This window comes from Mirounga angustirostris, unplaced genomic scaffold (genome assembly GCF_029215605.1).
Source record: "Mirounga angustirostris isolate CCGP_5_RB_7025 unplaced genomic scaffold, mMirAng1.0.hap1 SCAF_4, whole genome shotgun sequence".
Lineage (NCBI taxonomy): Eukaryota > Metazoa > Chordata > Mammalia > Carnivora > Phocidae > Mirounga > Mirounga angustirostris.
The window spans coordinates 154,632,443-154,653,489 of NW_026991712.1; the positions used below are offsets into that span (position 1 = coordinate 154,632,443).

At 46.1% G+C, this 21,047-nt stretch overlaps 3 protein-coding genes across 11 annotated transcripts in view; 2 read left to right on the top strand and 1 right to left on the bottom strand.

The window, feature by feature from the left end:
• Positions 1-10: 10 nt before the first annotated feature.
• On the bottom strand, positions 11-4,529 carry MMACHC (metabolism of cobalamin associated C). 3 transcript variants are annotated; one of them, XM_045897809.2, is made up of 5 exons: positions 4,305-4,408; positions 2,710-2,773; positions 2,355-2,549; positions 1,301-1,453; positions 11-772 (listed from the first exon to the last, which is right to left on the bottom strand). In XM_045897809.2, exons 2-5 carry the CDS (start codon positions 2,722-2,724, stop codon positions 353-355), a joined length of 783 nt encoding a protein of 260 aa, XP_045753765.1. In that variant the 5' UTR covers positions 2,725-2,773; positions 4,305-4,408; the 3' UTR covers positions 11-352. The 3 variants fall into 3 exon arrangements, with proteins under 3 accessions (XP_045753765.1, XP_045753766.1, XP_045753764.1); XM_045897810.3 differs by lacking the exon at positions 2,710-2,773 and having other exon boundaries at positions 1,412-1,453; positions 4,305-4,529; XM_045897808.3 differs by lacking the exon at positions 2,710-2,773 and having other exon boundaries at positions 4,305-4,529.
• Positions 4,380-8,964, top strand: CCDC163 (CCDC163 homolog). Its single transcript, XM_064587550.1, is given in 8 exon segments — positions 4,380-5,162; positions 5,195-5,284; positions 5,463-5,538; positions 5,770-5,838; positions 6,003-6,189; positions 6,295-6,362; positions 6,658-6,725; positions 8,692-8,964. Coding segments are annotated over 8 exon segments (744 nt in total). The 5' UTR covers positions 4,380-5,084; the 3' UTR covers positions 8,800-8,964.
• TESK2 (testis associated actin remodelling kinase 2) overlaps positions 5,548-21,047 on the top strand; it is a 156,983-nt gene continuing 141,483 nt past the window's right edge. For 2 of the 7 annotated variants that reach the window (XM_064589250.1, XM_045897812.3), the window contains exons 1-2: positions 12,378-12,717; positions 18,699-18,747. The gene's annotated coding sequence lies outside the window, so the exon portion shown is untranslated. Of the gene's footprint in view, positions 5,650-11,445; positions 11,648-12,376; positions 12,718-17,924; positions 18,028-18,698; positions 18,748-21,047 lie in introns of those variants that run through there. The other 5 variants (XM_064589253.1, XM_064589249.1, XM_064589251.1 and 2 more) reach the window with 5 other exon arrangements.

Below are 21,047 nucleotides of genomic sequence, written 5' to 3' on the forward strand. Positions count from 1 at the left end.
AAGCCAGGCATTGTTTCAGAAGTGCTTTAACGTGTGTTTATTCATTACCCACAACAAGCCTATGAGGCAGATGCCATTAGGGGATGATTTCCCTTTAGAAAGGCTTTGTAACAATTAGTATCTTAGAGCACTGCAGAGAAATGCTAACAGGAATAATCCCATATTCCAAGCCAGGTGGGAATTCTGGATCTGTCTGTGTTTTGACAAGAGCCTTATCTTCATTGAAGATCTCTACTAGAATTCTTTTATCAACAATAAATATATCCAAAATAAAAGCTCTTGCCTTGCCGAAAAGCAAAACGAGTCCCAGCAAGTACCACTTATAAATAGGGATCCCAGGGGAGGGAGGATATCAGGGGCCAGGGGATGCGGGTGGTGAGACACTGGGGCTGAGCCAGCCCTGGGCTCTGTTGGGATTCTGGGGCTTTTTGGGTCTGAGTGTTGTAAAAGGTAGCTCAGGAGACGTAGAGCTAGGATCCTCTGAGGGCTGGGCCAAACCCAAGAAGGCTAAACGTTGAGCAGGTGGAATAGAAAAGTAGGCCTTCTGCTCTTCTGAGTAGCGCTCCTGTGGTGTCACAGCATCCCGGTATGTCCAGTCACGCCAATGGAAGTTAAACCCTTCAAGCAAGGTGATGCGGTCAGCTCTCTTAGGTACACAGTCCAGGGGTTTTGTGGGTGTCAGATCTGGCACCTCTATTCCTGGCAGCAGCACCACTCCTCTGATGGCAAACCAGCCCCCATATCGGGGGTGTATGCACACACCTGATATGTGCTGGGAGGGTAAAGAAAAGCACCGTCATGGAAGTCACTTGACACTAGGTCCAACTACCATCATTGCAGACTAGGCTTGTTGAATTCTCAAAGGACACTGATTCCATATTTGAACCACTCTTGTAGCTGGGCTCCCCCATTTCCTCTCCTGGACTACCCTTTTCTTGAGCTTACTCTGGCCGGAAGGAGAGTTCCTTAAACAGCCTCCATCAACTTCCCAGTCTTCACCACTGGTCTCCTAATCACTGCTCTGCCCCCTCCATCCTGTAACCAGATTTTAAGAACAGACTAGGTTCTCTGACCTCATCTGTTCCCAGGTAACCTCATCTGTTCCCAGGTAGACTCCGGAAAGCATGTGGGATTGGGCTCCTGACTGACCTGACATCCAGACACCAATACCTGACATCTTTCCCTGGTGGTGTGTCTACCAAATCCTTTACCCAGGGGAGGTGGAAGAATGTTAGTTGGTATCTTGAGGGGCCTTCACTATTTTCTCCCAGTCCCTACTCATTCATACTTGCCCTCTGACCTGGTCCCCCCAGGGGTCAGCCTCCACATCCTTTCGTTGGTAGTAGTAAGCAGCCCCTGCCACATGGGCTGCAGTCTGGACCAGAATCTTGGGGCGCCGATTGGGGTGTACCTCGTAGTCAGCGATGACTTCGATTTGCAGCTCTGGGAGGTTCTGGGATAGAGATGGAAGCTCATTTCAAATAGCACGAAAGGAATCCTGACTTTGCCCGAGAGAGCTCTAATATTTGTTAATAAGATCTTGTCCTCAGAAATCATTTGAAGGGAAAGCATGACCTTAAACTTGGGGGTGCGGGGGTCCACTGTGAAGAAAACGATCTGTCCAGGAGGGCCCATGTTTGAAGGGAAATAACAAGGTCTTGCTCAGAAGCTTCCATAATGAGGGGCTGGGGCGCCTAGGTGGTGCACTTGGTTGAGTGTCACTCTTGATTTCGGCTCAGGTCTCTCAGGGGCTGGAGACTGAGCCCCGTGTGTCAGGCTCCACCCTCAGCACAAAGTCCGCCTAAGACTCTCTCTCCCTCTGCCCCTCCTTGCACTCTCTCTATATAAATCTTAAAAAAAAATTTATTATAAGGGGTGACTGGTCTCTGCCTTCCAGAGTCCCAGTGTGGAGGAAGACCTGGCGCAGCTTTGGGGAGATCCAATGTATGTGTATGTGTGTGTAGTGGGGAAATACTGTTCTGTCCTCGGCCCCGAAGACAGCACAAAACTTCCAGTCTAGGGCTAAGACAGGTGAGAGATGCTTAGGGGATGCTAGGCTTATTCCTATTTCACTTGGAGGCCAAGGAAAGTCTGGTTTGAGGTTCATGTAATTAATTGACCATCAGAGTAGGGTGAGATTTATTCCAGACCTGGGGGTCTGCTAGAAGAAGGGAGCTGAAACTGGGGTAAAATGAAGCAGAATGGGGAGAGATCACAATATCAGGGATGGCTTTAGGATATCCTATCTGGGAAGTGGCTCTTGGCTCTATGTAGCTCTAGTCCTGCACTGAGCTTAAAAGAGCTGGAAGCGGCTACCGGTTTGGAAGCTGGGGGAATATATGAGCCTTGCTCACCTCTCTAACGCGGCCCAAGTGGTAGGCCACACACTGGTCCACAGGGTCAATCAGGTGTTGGAGGCGGCAGCTCTGCAGGAAAGGTTTGAGGGCCCGGTCAAACATGGCAGGTGTGCTGAGTACCAAGAAGGCCAGGGTCGGTCCTGGCAGGGGTAGGTGGAAAGTTGGAGGCAGGAGTGCGTTATACCATGCCACCTGGAACAGAGAAAATTCAGGCCACACAGGAGGGCCAATTTAGACTTTTGCTAGGCTCATACCTTATCCTAGCATTCAAGGCCTCATACATCTTGCCTCAGTCTCCATCTCATTCATTCAGTCAGTGGGTTTATACAGATGCTACATGATGTATACTTACGGGGGACTTCTCCATGGGGGAATTTGACAGGGAATTTGGAATAGAGAAGCAGAGGATTCATGAACTAAGAACCAAAAGAAATTATACTGTGATTAGTGCAATGACAGGGCCAAATGAGGGTCCTGTGAAATTAGAAAAGGCTTCTTGGAAGCTGTTTTGAAGGCTAGGAAGGAATCTGACAGACGATGTGAGGAGGGAGATTCCATTATGCATTATAAATAGAGGTCACAGCATTAACAAAGACATGCAAAAAGGTCATATTTGGAAAATAGCAAATTGTCCAGTTCGATAGAAGTGAACGGTTTGTAAAAGGGAGCTGGAGAGGGGTGGAGATCAGTAGGTTTGAGATTATGGCTGGCCTAGAATACCAATTTAAGGAATATGGGTTTAATTTGGTGACAAGGGGCTAGCCATCGAAGATTTAAGGAGTAAACCGACATCATCAGTTTTAGAAAGATGTGGCTGCAGTGTGGAGGATGGATTGCATACACAATGATAGCAAGCAAGTTACTGCAGTAATCCAAGTGACGAATACTGGCCTGGACCAGAGCATAGAGGGGCTAAAAGGAAGGGAATGGATTTGGGAGATTCAGGTAACAGATTCCTAAAGGGCTTGGTGTCTGACTGGATATGGGGGAGGGAAGGGATGAGAAGTAGGAGTCCAGGATGACTGGCTCTGTTCAGTACAATAACTCCCATTACCCACCCAGGTCTACCTGACCCACCAGTCATTCTCACTCTCTCCATACCTGCCATCCATCACTACCTCCACACTTTTACTCAAGCTGTTCCTGATATTTGGGATGTACATAATCCTCTTTCCTTCTTTTCACATGAAGCTCAACTCCATTTTTTCTGGTTAGTCCTTAAGCTAGAACCAACCTACCTCTCTTCCTCTATATTCTTTAACAGCACTGCTGTGGGCCACTCAGTGGAAGGGGTGGAAGTGGGCTGTCTCTTAAGCATCAGGCAAAGGGCTCAAGCTGAGTTGATTTAGCTTTGTCCAAGCACACAGCTCAGTACAGGGGGTACTGGATAAGGGGGAAATGGATCTATGTAAACAAGGGTAGGTGGTGGTGCCAGACTTCTGTGTCAGGCAAGTGCACAGTTTCTGTATCCAGCCCAGCGCTGGTGATTGGCAATATCATGAATTATCCTTCTGTTGACAGATGGAACAAACCAGCCAATTGTTCGCTTGTTCAACAACAAGAATGCCCTTCCCTTCTCAGATGGCCTAAATATTAGCTACGCAAACCTTCCAGGCCTTGCCCTATCCTAATTCCTTTAGGAAGCTTCTAAAGTGACTGGCTCCAGAGGTCACTTTCTTCCTCTGAATTATGGAGGTGGCAGAGCCACAAGATTACTGGATTATGTTTCTCCCATTCATCAATATGGCATTATATGGGGGTAAAAGGACAAACGTACGACCGTTTCTCTACTTTTTTAACAAAGTCGCCGTTGACACCCTGTCCCGATAGGTCAGAGGGACATGGGGCCAGAGGAGCTCGGGAAGGACCAGAAGACTGGGGCTTCACGCCAGTAGCACCCAGGCCAATCATACACCTCGCCCCGCACCGCAGGAGGGATAAACCAACCTGAAACGGGTAAACCTCGAAGCCAAAAGGACACAACGTGTCCTCGATAGTCCGCTTCAGTTCTGCGACTTGAGGCTCCATAGCGCACGCTACGCGCAGAGCTTGCTGGGGAATGGAGTCTCAAGGATAACCTGGTCCGTTAAGTTTCAAGGTAGCTCGGACTCCATTTCCCAAGAACTACTGGGACCAGCGGTGGAATAGCGGTGACTCGGTGCCATGCATCCTGGGATATGTAGTTCACTTGGTTCTTGAAGACAACAACTACAGAATTCGAAAGCCTCAGTTTCCCGGCAAGCTTCACGGTGGGGGTTTGAACGTTCGTGTCGCTTCCAGAGAAACGTAGTTCGGTAGCCTCCATCGCCGGTTATCTCCGGGAGAGACGAACTCAGTTGACCAAGTGGCGCTGCGGCTGCAAGTCCGAAGTCGGACTTTCCCGGTCTATAAAGAGGGTTTGAACCGGGTGGCGGCTGTACTCGCTGGCACAGGTTCGGCGAGATGACGCCTGTGTCTTGGATCTGGAGAGGTCTCGAACAAGATTTGGCACTCTCAACTCCCACCTGGTATCTGCATACCAGTGTATCTCGCTTTTCCCCTCCTTACCCCAAGCGCTGTTCCCCTGACTAGTCCCAGTTTCGGCTTGATACTGCATCCCTACCTTTAGGATTACATCCCCGATTCCCACTCTCTGTCTGACGTGTGGCTTTATTGGGCTGTACCTCGGGTATTCCGGGCTGGGAGAGCAAGGGCACAAGACGCCAGGAGGCAGCCTCGCAGAAGGTTATGAGTAGGAGCCTGAGCTGGTCTGAGCACCTCGGCGCACTTCTCAATGCTACTGATGGAAATGTGGCCAGGATTAACGTGAGGGGGCGCCTAAGGGCCCCCATCTGGAGTTTTGGGTTTAGGGACACTCAGAACTTATTGGCCTGTGCACTTGTTTCTTTTGTAGCAGCGACTGTATCCTCTTGGAGTCTCCACAGCAGGTAAGTGTTGTCCCTTTTCTACCCTCCAGCCTTTTCTCTTTCCAGGATCTGCCTTTTTCCAGTGCCTGTACCATCCACTATTCCTTCCAAATTCCAACTGTTTTCTTTCCTGAACAAACATCTGTGTTTTCCCCCAAAGATAGCCCTCACAATTGTCCCTTACTTATTCCCTCCACAGGAGACCTGGCTGGGACCTGGATTTCCCCTCATCACTTGCCTCCATAGTCTGGTGTCCAAGCTCCACAACCTTGGGCTCTAGAGACTCCCTTGTTCCAGAGAGGCTGAGTTGGGCTGAGACCCAAAGAGCAGCTTCTCTCTGGGATGAAGTTACTATTCTCCGATCCCAGCTTCAATCCCAGGCTCAGGTAAAGCGTGCACCCCTCGGTTTTATGTGTGGTGTTTGTGTGAGATGAGGATATCAGGGGTTGGGGAAGCCCTTTACACAGTAGCTCATGTGGTTTTTCTTGCCTGGGTAGGTGACTGAGGCACTAAGGCCGTACAGGGGCTGCTGGAAGAGCGAGAGCAGCAGAAATACCAGATCTGTGCCCTGGAAGGTATCTGGCCAGTTCTTTTTTTCATATGCATAGCTCATTATGTACGCACACGATTTTGTTACACACCTCCTGTGCACTTACTTATGTCTTGATTTGCAAGGGGAGTGTCTAGACTCATGTGTAAAGCTCTCAGGAGGGCTGACGCTCAACTTGTCCCACTACAGCATCACTAAGGTTGCTGCAGGGAGGCCCAGAGCAGAGGGCCCTCCTCCTGGAGCAACGCCTGGAGGGGCTGAGAAGGGAACTGCAGGGCCTTCAAAGCCAGGTGCAGGAACAGGCCCAAGCCCAAATACAAACAGGACCACGAAAGTGCAGTGCTTCTAGTGGCCTTCACCAAGAGCTGCAGAATGAGTATGTGATGGGCAAGTTCTCTCCTTCTTCAGGCCTCTTAACTCCTGGTAGTGTCCTCTGGGCTTGTTGATGGGCTTTAGGTTAACATGGCTGTCATCTGTGTAGGCGGCAACTCCTGTGGGAGGAATCAGAGCTTCTTTGGGAGGAGCTGAAGCTGCTGCGGGACCAGCTGAGTGAGTAAAAGATGAGGGGTGGGTGAAAATTCACCTGTTCTCTTTTCTGGAGAGTCTTTTTGCTATCCCAGTAAGTGGCCATAGCTCTGATTGCTTGAGCTGCTCAGAAGTCTGGCCAAGTGTTTTGTCTTACCTCCATGGTGTGAGTACAGTCTCCCCAGTCAGCTTGGAAGCTTCCCAATAGCTACACCAGAATACTCTGTCTCAGTTGTCAGCACCAGGCTAGGCACAAGGCAGGGAGGGGAAAGGAAAGAAGTTGGAGAATAGCTTCCTTACATTTTTCTCTCATCTGAAGGCCAGCACCAGGAGCTGCTGCTGAAGCAGATGGCTGAGGGGCAGCAAGCTCAGGCCCACAGCTGGAAGGTAGGACTAGGATCAGACCTATCTCTTCATATCTCCCTGTGGAGGCCCCTTCCTTTCTTCTCTGTCTTTTCTGTTCTGCAGGTAGGCCAGGATACTCTTTTCTACCCCTATCTGTTCCTCTCTTGCCTGTGGTGACTGTACCTCCCTCCCAAGCTCTTCTTCCCAAGCTCTCTTCTCCAGGTTGAGAAAATGTCATTGCCCACATGAGAGTTCCATGTGTGCTGAATACGCCAATGGTGGGGAGGGGGATTCCTCCTGCAGAGGGAGAGGTTTGGTCCTACCTGGGTCTGTGGTCTGGCAGATGTTGGAGCAGTTGCAAAGTGGCAGGAGGGCAAGGATCACACCCTGGAGGCTGCCAGGACAGAGGCACAGGATGCCCGGCATAAACACAACCTCCATAGGTCAGGGGTTGCAGGTGCTTATGGCAGTGGAAGGGATTTGTCTCAGAGGCCAGGCATTGGGGACCAAAGTTCAGCTATCCTAGATTTTTTTTTTTTTTTAAGATTTTATTTATTTGACAGAGAGAGACACAGTGAGAGAGGGAACACAAGCAGGGGGAGTGGGAGAGGGAGAAGCAGGCTTCCCGCAGAGCAGGGAGCCTGATGTGGGGATCGATCCCAGGACCCTAGGATCATGACCTGAGCCGAAGGCAGGCGCTTAACGACTGAGCCACCCAGGCGCCCTATCCTAGATTTTTTAAAAAAGATTTTATTTATTTATTTGAGAGAGAGAGAGAGTGAGCGTGAGCAGGGGGAGGAGCAAAGGGAGAGGGAAAGAGAGAATCTCAAGCGCTTAGAGAGAGAACTCCGCGCTGAGTGCAGAGCCCAGTGTGGGTCTTGACCCCACAACCCTGAGATCATGACCCGGGCTGAAATCAAGAGTCGGATGCTCGGGCGCCTGGGTGGCTCAGTCGTTAAGCGTCTGCCTTTGGCTCAGGTCATGGTCCCAGGGTCCTGGGATCGAGCCCCACATCAGGCTCTCTGCTCCACGGGAAGCCTGCTTCTCCCTCTCCCACTCCCCCTGCTTGTGTTTCCTCTCTCTCTGTGTCTTTCTCTCCCTGTCAAATAAATAAATAAAATCTTAAAAAAAAAAAAAAAGAGTCGGACGCTCAACCAACTGAGCCATTCAGGTGCCCCTCAACTATCCTAGATTTGACATGGGTTGGTAGGGTGGTATGAATATCTGGATTACAGCCTATAAAATAGTACTGGGCATTCTTTACTTGATACAGGGTCACTGAGGTATGTTCAGAGGATGAAGAGGGAAGAGACTGGAGTCCTGGCCTCAGGATGGAGGACAGTTCTGTGCTGGGAGGGTCCCCTTGTCCCACAATCACCATTTTTTCTTTTTTTAAAGATTTTATTTATTTATTTACTTGACAGAGACACAGTGAGAGAGGGAACACAAGCAGGGGGTGTGGGAGACAGAGAAGCAGGCTTCCCGCTGAGCAGGGAGCCCGATGCGGGTCTTGATCCCAGGACCCTGGGATCATGACCTGAGCCGAAGGCAGACGCTTAATGACTGAGCCACCCAGGCGCCCCCACAATCACCATTTCTGCCTCTGATTCTGTTCCCCTTTCCAGGACCTCCGTTCACATCCTCCAATCTAAGCTGCCTGTGGCTGCCACCTTTGCCACATCTCTTTCTTCATCTAGCTCTGAAGTCAGTCTTCTGGACAGTAAGAGTGGCTGGGAACTTTTAAGGAAGCTAGGTAGGGGTAAGGGCAGGGATCCCAGGACTGGGTGAGGCTGAATCTGAATGGTGTGTGGGTGTCTGTTGCCTAATTGTTTGGCACTGGGTAGATGGAATCTCTGCCTCTTTTTTGGTGAATCCATCATCTTCTGTTATTACTTGTCCCAAGTTAGGCCTGTCTGTTCCTCCCCATCAGACAGGCCCAGGGCTTAGTTCTATGTGTATCATAGTGCTTGCTGATGGTTTGTTTTCTCTTCCTTTTCTCTCCTCTTAGATCTCCAGAGGAGCACACTTTCTAAACTGGAGCCCAGCAGCTTACAGCTCTAGGCCCAGAGCCTTGAGCAGGAGAACCTCTTCTTTAAGGGCCTCACAACGTTCCTGAGTGACCTGTAAGGACTTGAAAGAGTAGTTTTGCTCACCTTCCCCTCCAAGGCCTTGTTTCTGGGCCCCCTGCCCCTCTTCTTGATCTAGTTGGTATCTGCCCTCCCTACTGAGGCTTGTCACTGCCTGCCCATCCCTGTCCACCAACTGCAATAAAACGTTTTAACCTTCCCTGATATCTTCTGTGAATCAGCACCTACATGGGATAGACTTAACTGTACCTTTTCTTTCTCCTGTTACTTGACTGCTTCCTGCCATCTCTCTCTCTCTGAAATCCAAGTTCATAGATATTTATAGCTGTACCTTCTGAGTGCAAGCCCTGTGCTTAGTGGAACTTGGAAGAAGATGGGAGCTCCCGTTCTGGTGGGTAGAATGAAGTAGGACAGTGCTCTGGGGCAGTGTTGCTATGGGGATGCAGAGGAGAGCGAGGCATTCAGGTAGGCCTTGGACCTGAGTAGTAGAAGGCTTCCTCTCCTCATCGTCAGCTTCTGCCTCTTAAGGCTTACTCCAGTCCCGCCACACCGCTTCATCCTCAGCAGCCCAACCCAGCTTGCATTTTTGTAGTAGTTTCCTAATCTCTTTTCTTTCAGTTTCTGCCTCTAATCCAGTGGCTTTTAAAATTTTTTGACTGAGACCTCTGGTAAGAAATACAGTTTACATTGTGGTAAATATACATGTATATATTTGTTAAATGATACATACATGTATATATTTACTAAATAAAACAAATTTCATGATTTATTTTTTTAAAAGATTTTATTTATTTATTTGAGAGAGAGAGAGCGAGAGCGTGTGAGCACAGAGGGAAAAGGAGAAGCAGACCACCCGCTGAGCAGGGAGCCCGATGCAGAACTCGATCCTGGGACCCCAGGATCATGACCTGAACGGAAGGCAGACGCTTAACCATCTGAGCCACCCAGGCGCCCCCAGATTTCATGATTTAATACTCATTGAATCACTAGAAGTGATGTACTCTGATATTTCCTATTATATTAAAAAATAGGCCTTGTGGCTATTGGTTCTAATCCTTCCAGCACTTGGTTGGAAGTATATCTTTCTATGTAGACTAAGGGCAGCTTTACTTTCACCTTACCTAGATTTTGTATTCTAGACAATGTAGTCCAAGATTTCCTTAGAAGCAGCAGCATCCCACTAAGATCTCATGAGGTCTCTTCCACTGCTAAATATAGACAAGGAAGGTGGATATTTATTGAGCATAGTACATACCAGCCCTGGTATGTATTTGCCCTCAGCTAAGATGTACAGTGGGCTCATAAGGGTCCCAGCTCTTAGCTCCATCTAGCTGGGAAGAGGAGACAATTATCTGAAATAAAAGCATAATAAAAGGGTGAAATGAGTAGGTAGGAACCACTTCCTGTTATGGGGTATATTCAAGGCCTTGGCCTAAGTAGCAGACAGGTCATGAAGAGTGGACCTTTGACACCTGAATAGCTGTAAGGCATTCCTTGGTTCTTTCCCCTCAGTATTGAGGAGATTGCTGAGGGGCACCTGGATGGTTCAGTCAGTCAAGCGTCCAACTCTTTCTCATGATCTCAGGGTCATGGGATTAAGTGGGGAGTCTGCTTTGAGATTCTCTCCCACTCTCTATACCTCCCCCCTCAATCTTTCCCTCTCTTTCAAATAAATACATAAATCTTAAAAGAAAAAAGAGATTGCCGAGAGTGGAATGGTAGAGATCAGGCTTGGGTCAAACAGAACTTGTTCAAAGAATTAAATACTTGCCATCAAGGCTCATCTTCCTACTCAAGGTACAAGTAATCCTTGTCTTTTACATCTTTCTTTGGGCAAATAATACATCTGGTATGATGGCATTATTCAATTCTACTTGGTACAAGTGCTGTACTTATTTATCAACTACTTTGCATCAGGCTTTGTGGGAGACAGGTTTGCAAGAGTGCCAGGGCTCTAACAACAGAAAAATTCAATAGCAATGTGGAACAATGGTATTTGAACTGTCACCAGGTGGCAGCACATTATGTATTGCCATAAGAATGATACAGAAAAGGCTTTGGGCCAATGGTACTGGGCTGGGGTGATTTTTTTTTTCTCCTTTTGGAGATACTGTGAGCTACCAATTAATCTAACTAAAACAGTATCCTGTTAAGGCTATTCTGCTCAAGAACCTTTGACAGTTCCCACAGCATAAAATAGAAAGGACAAATTAGGCATTTAAGCCCACATTTAACCTCTATTGTCTCCTATCACATATCTTTAAAATTTTTTTAAATTTAAGTGTAGTTGACACACAATAATACATTACTTCCAGGTGTACAACATAGTGATTGGACAAGTTTATACATTATGATATGCTCACCACAAGTGTAGCTACCATCTGTTACCACACAATGCTAATATAATATCATCGACTACATTCCTTATGTTGTGCCTTTTATTCTCATGATTTATTCATTCCATAACCGAAAGCCTGTCACTCCCCTTCACCCATTGTGTCCCTGTCCTCTCCAGCAACCATCAGTTTGTTCTCCATATGTAGCCTCCATAACCAGGCTACAGGTCTGGTTATGCTTTTTGTTTGTTTATTCATTCGTTGTTTTTTAGATTCCACATATGAATGAAATCATACATTTCTTAAACTTTATTGCCGCAGGAATGTACACCACCTATACTCCTATTCAAATCCCACTCATCTGTCAAGACCCTGACAGTAGGAGGCACGTCTAAAGATGTCTGAAAAGAGGTCTCTTATCCAAGGGAGTACTGGTGCAGGAAGGCCCATACTCCAGTGTTTCTTTGCCTGCTCTCGCCCTGGAAGCTCTAGCCCTGTTCCAATCTGCTCAGGCGTGAGATTATGAGCACCTGAAGTCCAGGTATATGGAAAGCACGAGGAAGGAAATATGTGCATGTTGAACAGAATTCTTATTCCGTATGCAGCTTTTTCCAAAAATTTCAGTTTTCAAGCCAGCCCAAGTGTTATCACCTCCAAGAAGCCTTCACCAAATCAAATCTCAGTCTAGATGAATAGCTGCCTCAGCATTTTAACCCTACCCATTGCTCTTACTATCTCATGTAGCTAATAATAGTTTATGTATCAGTTTTTACACTATACTGAGGTCCTGCAGGATTCTGCGTTCATATCGGTTTTCTTTATTCAGGTAGTCCTTACTTAGCTATACCCTTCACCAACCGAAAAGCCGCGTCAGTGGAATCCATTTTCTGTTTTATTAATTACCAATGATTGTTCTCTCTCGTGTTTACTGTTCCCCCGCCCCCCCCCCCCCCCGCGGTGGAGGTTTGGGACTTGGGTTTCCCCCAGGTGTATTCCCTCCTCCTTGGTTCCGCCTTTCCAACACACTGCCCCTTCTGTTTTTAACCTCCTCTTCCTTCCTATTGGTTCTCTTCGTCTTACAGTCTTCCAGAGTTGGCGCCTAGGGCTGTTGATTGGCTTTCCCGGACGCCTATTGAGGCCACCCTCATACCACGTGGCATTCCTAATGCTAATTGGGTAATTCCACTAGCTCGTTTATCAAAGATTGACGATTGATTGGCTGCTCGGAGGCTTGAGGAGAGGGGCGTGCTCACCTTAAGCCCCGCCCAAGTCCCCCTGCCTGGCTGGGCAGGCGTTTCAGTCGCTCGCGGCCGCGGAGCTCAGCGGAGGTTCAGCTGCCTTTTCTGGCTCGCCGTTGGGATCATCCTCCTGGCCCCGCCAAACGGACGGGGGGAACGGTCCCGACTGCGGGGCCATGGCAGTAGCCTCCTCGTCCTTCGCTGCCGCTAGTTCCGCCGAGTCGCCGGCTTCTGCGCGAGGGATCCCCACCACCTCCGCAGGCTAAGAGCCTCTGCCGCTTCCGAGCTGTGAGGGCTACTATGCTCCCACTTTGCTGTTGCCTCCGCCTCCCGCCCGCGCCGGCACCCCTCTGGCTGCTCAGTCCCGCCTCAGGTAACGCCAAGAGAGCGCATAGGGCACAAGCCCGGGGCGCCCCGGCCCGCGCGCGCGGCTCCTACGCCGCCACGGCTCCGGAGCATTGGCGCTAGGGTCTCTCAGCACCGACAGGACCCCTTCGCTTCCCAAGGTCCTCCTCTGAGCGGCTGGGGGATACTCCTCGATCCCTTTCCCTTCCCTTTTCACTTTCCTCAGGGACCCGGGACAGCCCCCCCCCCCCCCCCCCCCCCCCCCCGCTTCCTCGCCTCAGAGGCCGGGAACCCATTAGAAGTTCCTTCGTTATCAGGGACCTGGTCCTTGACTCTTCTCAGGGACTTTTCTCGCTTGAGAGACTCAGGAAGCCCTCATTTTCTCGGAGAACTCTTGTTTCAGATAGCTCCAGCTCCACACAGAGAGCCTCCCTCGTCCCTCAGAGATCTGGACTCCTTCACTTTACTTCCCTCAAACATACTCTTCCCTGGAAACTTTCCCCTTCTACGTTAAAGTACTCTGGCCTCACCCCCCACCCCTCCCCAAGACACTACCGCGTCCCTCTCTTTTCCCTCCTCCTGTCATCCTTATTCTCCCCATCCTTCCTTTTCCCTCTTCTGTCTTTTACACTTCACTTGGAAGACTCTGGACTAAGCCAGTATTTAGATTTAGCTAGAAATGAAACCCATGTTTGTCTGATTTAGAGACCTTGCCGTTTATAACTCTGAGAAAACCTTGCTGAAGAATTTGGACTCTATTCTGTAGGTATGGGGAGCCACTGAAAGTTTTGTAAGCAGGAGTTTGGTGTGATTGATTATCTCTGGTGAGCCTGTGGAGGAAGAATTGAAAGTGAAGACAGTGTTGAGGTAGAAAGCCTAGGTAGGCAGGAAACCAGTGTGCTAATCCAGGTCAGAGGGGGTGAACTGGAATAGTGGTAGGAAAATGAAGAGGGTGGCATGCACTTCCAGGAGGTTTCAATTCCATGAAGTTTCCAGAGTTGAGAGGGTTAGTGGAGGTTTCTGACTTTGTTGGTGGGATGCATTGGTAGTGTTAATTGTAATAGGGAACATAAAGAAGCAGTTTTGAGGGAAGGTAATTAATTTCGTTTTGGACATGTTTAATTTGAGGTGTTTTTCAGATATCACTGTGGTTTGCTGGAAATTTGGGTCTGAAAATTGGGAGTGAGGTTGGAACTGAATACATAAATTTGAGGGTCAACAGAGAATATAAAACAGGGATATTTGAAGACTTAGTATGGGATGGTAATACTGAAAGAAGAAAAGGGCTGTGGACCAGAAGGAACATCATTGTTTGAAGGGTAATAGACACTGAGAAACAGAGGTTAAAGGAATGGGACAAGAATAAGAATAGAATAGCATTATAATAGAGACCAAAGGAAGAAGGGTTTCAATATGGGAGGGGATGACCATCACTGTTAGGTGCTGCAAAGCTCAAGTAGAATGATGATTAGAAAGAAACCACTGAATTTAGCAATTAGGAGATCACTTTTTCCCTCTGAAAGACACTTTGAATAGTGCAATGGTGGCAATGTGAGATGGATTGAGGAACAAATGGGAGGCAGTGAGGAAAATTACTCTTTCAGCAAGTGTGGTTGTGAAAGAGAGCTGCTGGTAACGTCTTTATTGAGAATATACTCTATGTCAGGTACTGTAAAGATGCTTTATAGATCACACCAGCCTTGTGGTTTAGGTATCAGTATTCCTCTTTTACAACTGGGAAGCCTGTAGGCAAGAATTTGAACTTTCCACTATGGCACGTGTGTGTGGGGTTTTTTTTAGTATGGGTGAAACAGTTTTGTAGGTTGAGGGGAAATTTTATCTAGGAAATATGTTGGGCATTTCATTTTTTTTTTTTTAAAGATTTTATTTATTTATTTGAGACAGAGAGAATGAGAGACAGAGAGCATGAGAGGGGGGAGGGTCAGAGGGAGAAGCAGACTCCCTGCCGAGCAGGGAGCCCGATGTGGGACTCGATCCCGGGACTCCAGGATCATGACCTGAGCTGAAGGCAGTCGCTTAACCGACTGAGCCACCCAGGCGCCCTCATTTTTTTTTTTTTTTTAAAGATTTTATTTATTGGAGACAGAGATAGTGAGCGAGAGCATGAGCAGGGCCCCAGGGCATTTCATTCTTTGATACTAAAAGGATAGAAGTTAAGATGGATAATGTGGTAGAAGGAAAAGAACGTGGGGGAGTGTGACAGATGGTCTTATTTTCTTGATGTGATTAGTTATCTGTAGAGAAGTCAATTATTTCTGGAGACTGAAGGAACTATGGTGAGTATTAGGGCCATGGAAATCTTCAATGGAAAATGAAAATAGATTAAGGATAAAAAAAAAGATTGCTGACACCATTGAGGGCCTAGTAAAAGTTAGAAATAATGTATTTGTAATGGGGCCCAGTAGCATGGATTTTACACTTTCTCCAGCAGCCTAAGAGTGGGAGTGCAGAAAAGATGGTTGGGTTGATCCAGAATTGGAATATATGAGAAAGGAAGATAAAAAGGAGAGTAACTTTACAATGCTAGTAATGGTGTGGGAATTATGATGGAGTCTGAGAGTCCAAGCTGGGGTTTTAAGAAGTAAAACCTTCAGAAGGGCCAGTGTACTTGGAGAATAAGGAGACAATCAGAAATGTGGTTGAAGACCAGGTTCTTTAAGAAATACAGAAGGGGAGGGGTGCCTTGCTGGCTCAGTCAGAGGAGGAGTATGTGGCTCTTGGGGTTGTGAGTTTGAGCCCCACAACTGGTTTAGAGATTACTACAAAAAAAAAAATATAGAATGGGACAGCTGAGAGTTCATTATTTCAAGATAAAAAAACAACAACAGGGTATAGCGGTGCCTGGGTGGCTCAGTCAGTTAAGCGTCTGCCTTCGGCTCAGGTCATTATCTTAGGGTCCTGGGATTGAGCCCTGCATCTGGCTCCCTGCTCAGCGGAGAGCCTGCTTCTCCCTCTCCCGCTGCAGCTCCCCCTGCTTGTGCTCTCTCTCTGTCAAATAAATAAATAAAATCTTAAACAAAACAAAACAGGATATAACTGTTATAGTGCTGTTGAAGGGGAATGGAAGTACAGGTTATTGAAGTAGTAGGAGGTTACGGGACTGTGAAGTATGTTGAATATGTCATTGGTATGGATGTCATAATTGCCTAGTATGATAGCAGGAAATGGAACAGAGGAGATACTGGGTTCTATAGGTGGGGCTGCTCAGAACTGAGGGACCCAGGATTGAATCGGAGGTTCCTTGTTACTTGTTAGAAAGTAGTACTGGGGGGGCGCCTGGGTGGCTCAGTTGGTTGGGCGACTGCCTTCAGCTCAGGTCATGATCCTGGAGTCCCGGGATCGAGTCCCGCATCGGGCTCCCAGCTCAGCGGGGAGTCTGCTTCTCCCTCTGACCCTCCTCCCTCTCATGCTCTCTGTCTCTCATTCTCTCTCTCTCAAATAAATAAATAAAATCTTAAAAAAAAAAAAAAAGAAAGAAAGTAGTACTAGGGGACGCCTGGGTGGCTCAGTGGGTTAGGCACCTGCCTCTGGCTTGGGTCATGATCCCAGGGACTTGGGATCGAGTCCCACATCAGGAGCCTGCCGCTCCTGCTTGTGTTCTCTCGCTCTCTCTCTCTCTGACAAATAAATAAATAAAATCTTAAAAAAAAGGAAAGTAGTACTAGGTGATATAGATGTTTGTGCGAATTAATGTCAAGTTCCTGTGCCCTGGATCTATGATATCTTATTCTCTCGTACAGATGTATAATGGGGATGGTTTCAAAAATCTTTTGGTGGGCCTATTCAATTGTGTTTAAAAGTGTATATGTTGGGAGACTAAGCTAGGGACTCTCTACCCCAGAATCCCCAACAACATTTCGTGCTTATGTTAATTTTTTTTTAAAGTATTTATTTATTTGTCAGACAGAGAGAGCGCGCACACACACAAGCAGGGGGAGTGGCAGGCAGAGGGAGAAGCAGGCTCCCTGCTGAGCAAGGAGCCGGATGTGGGACTTGATCTCAGGACATTGGGATCATGACCTGAGTCCAAGGGAGACGCTTAACTGACTGAGCCACCCAGGCATCCCTGTGCTTATGTTAATTGTAAAAGGAAAATTACGTATTTTTTTTTAAAGATTTTATTTATTTATTTGAGAGAGAGAATGAGAGAGAGATAGCACATGAGAGGGGGGAGGGTCAGAGGGAGAAGCAGAGCAAGGAGCCCGATTTGGGACTCGATCCAGGGACTCCAGGATCATGACCTGAGCCGAAGGCAGTCGCTTAACCAACTGAGCCACCCAGGCGCCCGGAAAATTACATATTTACATGTACTCATTCCCTGGCTTACTTAGAGTAGAAAGCTGACTTGATTTAATGTTTTTTTTTTCCCCTATGTGAAAGTGTTTGTAGATATATTCTTAGTGTTGTACACTTCATTGTTCAGCAAAATGAACTTTGTGTTGGAATTTGAAATCTATGATAAAGGCCTTTATGAGAATTTCATCTCCTTGCAGTAAATGAAGCCCGATTATTACAATGTATAATGTGGGTGATGCTGACTGTTTTGGACCAACAATGGGTATTATACTATTTTCCAAGTCATCATATGGAGATGACTTCAGTGTGGTCTCATTAGTATTATTTTTGCTGAGCACTCAGAGTGGGTGGTTGTTTCAGTTAGAGGCCTACTTGTGATAATTAAAAAAAAATTTTTTAATTGCTTTTGGGGCACCTGGGTGGCTCAGTCATCAAGCGTCTGCCTTCGGCTCAGGTCATGATCCCAGGGTCCTGGGATGGAGCCCAGCATCAGGCTCCCTGCTCTGCGGGAAGCCTTCTTCTCCCTCTCCCACTCCCCCTGCTTGTGTTCCCTCTCTTGCTGTGTCTCTATCAAATAAATAAATAAAATCTTTAAAAAATAAATAAATACTAAAAAGCAATTAAAAAATTTTTAAAAGATTTTATTTATTTATTTGACAGAGAGAGACACAGCGAGAGAGGGAACACACTCAGGGGGAGTGGCAGAGGGAGAAGAAGGCATCCCGCGGAGCAGGGAGCCTGATGCTGGGCTCCATCCCAGGACCCTGGGATCATGACCTGAGCCGAAGGCAGATGCTTAACGACTGAGCCACCCAGGCGCCCCTTTAATTGCTTTTTAAAAAAAGATTTTATTTATTTATTTGACAGAGAGAAAGCGAGAGAGCAGAAGCAGGGAGAGTGACAGAGGGAGAGAGAGAAGTAGACTTCCCACTGAGCAGGGAGCCCGATGCGGGGCTTGATCCCAGGACCCCGAGTTCGTGACCTGAGCGGAGGCAGGCACTTAACTGACTGAGCCACCCAGGTGCCCCCCTTTTTTTTTTCTTTTTCTTTTAAAGATTCTATTTATTATGGTACCTGGGTGGCTCAGTTGGTTAAGCATCGGACTTGTGATTTTGGCTCAGGTCATGATCTGGGGGTTGTGGGATTGAGCCTGTGTTGAGCTCTGCACTGGGCGTGGATCTTGCTTAATATTCTTCCTTTCTGTCTCCCTCTGCCCCTCCGTGCACTCTCTCTCTGAAATAAATAAATAAATCTTTATTAAAAAAAGGATTCTGTTTATTTGAGTGAGAGTGCCTGCATGAGAGAGAGCATGAGCGGGGGCAGGGGCAAAGGGAGAGGGAGAAGCTGACTCCCCGCTGAGCAGGGAGCTCAAGGCAGGCGGGGCTTGATCCCAGGACCCTGGGATCATGACCTGAGCCGAAGGCAGGTGCTGTCAGGCACCCCAGAAAGTGGGATTTCTAAGTCAAAGGATATATGCATTTATAACTATGAAATTTTGCCAAATTGCTTTCCTTAGAGGTTGTTCTAATATACATTGCCTGTTCACTCACCAACATTAGCTGTATCATAGCTAATACTTACAAGGTGCTAACTATGTGCTAGATACTATTCAAACTGCTTTATATATATTACTTCATTTAATCTTACTAATATCCCTTTGAGATAGGTACTATTATTGTTTCTATTTTTCAGGTGAATAAATTGAGGAAGAGAATTTAAGAGACTTGCCCAGATCATACAGGTACTGTGGCAGAAATTCAAACTAAGCACTCTGGCTCTAGGATCAGCGTTGTTAATATTATGCTTTGCTGTTATCAAAGTTGAATTTTTGCCAGTTTGATAGAGAAAAATGGTACCCAGAGTAGTTTTAAGTTTTAAAAAATAATGTTAAAGTTAAGCATCTTTTTATGTTGTTTGAGTTATTCATATTTCATTTTCTATAAACTACCTGTTTAAATTCTTATTTATCTGTTGTCATAGGTCTCTTTTCTATTAATTTCTGTTTCTTTTTATATATTATACATATGTACATACACACATATATACTTTATATAGTTCATACATATGTGATATATTTTTTCCTGTGGTATGTATTATGTGTTACAAATATTTTCCCATTTTGATATTTGTCTTCTGACTTCTTTTATTTTATTCCCATGAAAAACTTTTAGATTTACATGTATTTTTATGTAGACAAATTTTTCTTTTTTATGTAGACAAATTTCTTAATCTTTTCTTTTATGGCTTTTGGATTTTGAGTCATAGTTAGAAAGGCCTTCTCCATTTTCATCCTTCACTTTTTATCTATGCAGTGGGAACAAGAAAACAGTTATTTTGAAGGTCAAAGTACTTTGTGAACTATAAACTGTAAATCATTATACAGATGAAATATGGTGTTATTTATTAATTTGTCTTCTGAATAAATTGTAGAGAGGCTGTCATCTCTTCTGCATTAAGTGGAATACAATGACATAATTTTCTTTCTGCAGTGTGGAAAACTGGTGGTATTGATGTTGTGGTCATTGTTTTCCTCGGACAGTTTGCATGGGATCTTTTTCAAAAGTAGGGACTGTGGAAATCCTGAAGTATTTTTGCATACTTTAGTTTTGCTCTTTATATTAGAATTCTTTTTTTTTAATTAAATTTTATTTTTAAAAATTTTTTTAAAAGGATTTTATTTGAGAGACAAAGAAAGAGAGAGAGAGAAAGCGAGAATGAGTTGCGGGAGGGGACAGGGAGAAGCAGGGAGCCTGATGCAGAGCTCGATCCGGGACTCCAGGATCATGACCTGAGCCAAAGGCAGCCGCTCAACCAACTGAGCCATGCAGGCCCCCTATATTAGAATTCTTTTTTTTTTTTTTTTAAAGATTTTATTTATTTATTTGACAGAGAGAGACATAGCGAGAGAAGGAACACAAGCAGGGGGAATGGGAGAGGGAGAAGCAGGCTTCCCGCAGAGCAGAGAGCCCGATGTGGGGCTCGATCCCAGGACGCTGGGATCATGACCTGAGCCGAAGGCAGACGCTTAACGACTGAGCCACCCAGGCGCCACTAGAATTCTTTAATTAGAATCTGATTAAAAGTTCTCAAAATTTGTTTTTCTTTCACATTAGCTATGATTCACAAATTTATACATTATTTACCATGGGTATTGTATTTCTACTGATGGGTAGGAATTTGTAATTTGGGAGGACACCTCACATATATATGTATGTGTGTGTGATTATAAATTAATGCATTTTCATTAAGGTAGAATAGGAAAATAGAGGTGATTTTAAAGGAAAAGATATAAATTATTCACATCTTCCCTAAAGTCTAAATGTTAATGGCGAATTTTAACATTTTGGGTGTACCCTTTCAGAATTCTTTTTGTGCTTTCTGTGTTTATGTCTGTATTGTCATCACCAACTCTCTAGGCTTGGCAAAGTGCCTGGCCCCTAGTAGGTACTAAATAAATGTTTGTTGACTGAGTGAATGAAAAAACGAATATGCTTTTACATAGAAAGTATGGAATCTGAATGGCCTACTTATTTTCATTTTTGTCTCTACTGTAAATTTTGATATGGTAGGATTGAAATTTATATGCCACAGTTCATTTGGAGGTGAGTAAGTTTGAGTCTAAGTCCTTATAGAGCTCATAGTCCAGTGAAAGCGATGGATAAACAATTGAAATACTGTGTAATTACGGTAACAGCAGAGATTTGTGCAAGGCATTATCAAAGCACACACACACACAAAAAGGAGATTGAGGGGTCAGAGGACACTTCCCACGTGAGATGATTACTGAGAGAGCTATGTAGAAGAGGTCAGGAAGAACGTGCCAGGGAGAAAGAATGTTACCTGTATAGGCATTAAAGTGTGAGCAGAGCTCTACAAGTAATTCTGTGTGTCTGGAGTAGATTTTGTTTGTGGAAAGGAGTAGAGAGAGATGAGGGTAGAGATAAGGGATGAGGCCAAATAAGAAAGAGCCTTTGTATCACACATGAAGAGTTCTCAAAAGTTTACTCCCCTTGGAGAATAGATTGGAACAGGTGCAAGAGT

Bases quoted from the DNA above. Each gene is read 5' to 3' on its own strand.
- MMACHC (XM_045897808.3), bottom strand. From the start codon at position 4,385: ATGGAGCCTCAAGTCGCAGAACTGAAGCGGACTATCGAGGACACGTTG. The intron at 1,454-2,354 runs GTGAGCAAGGCT...TCTCTATCCCAG, and splicing joins ACTTGGGCCGCGTTAGAGAG to AACCTCCCAGAGCTGCAAAT. The intron at 773-1,300 runs GTCAGAGGGCAA...TTACCCTCCCAG, and splicing joins CTGACCCCTGGGGGGACCAG to CACATATCAGGTGTGTGCAT.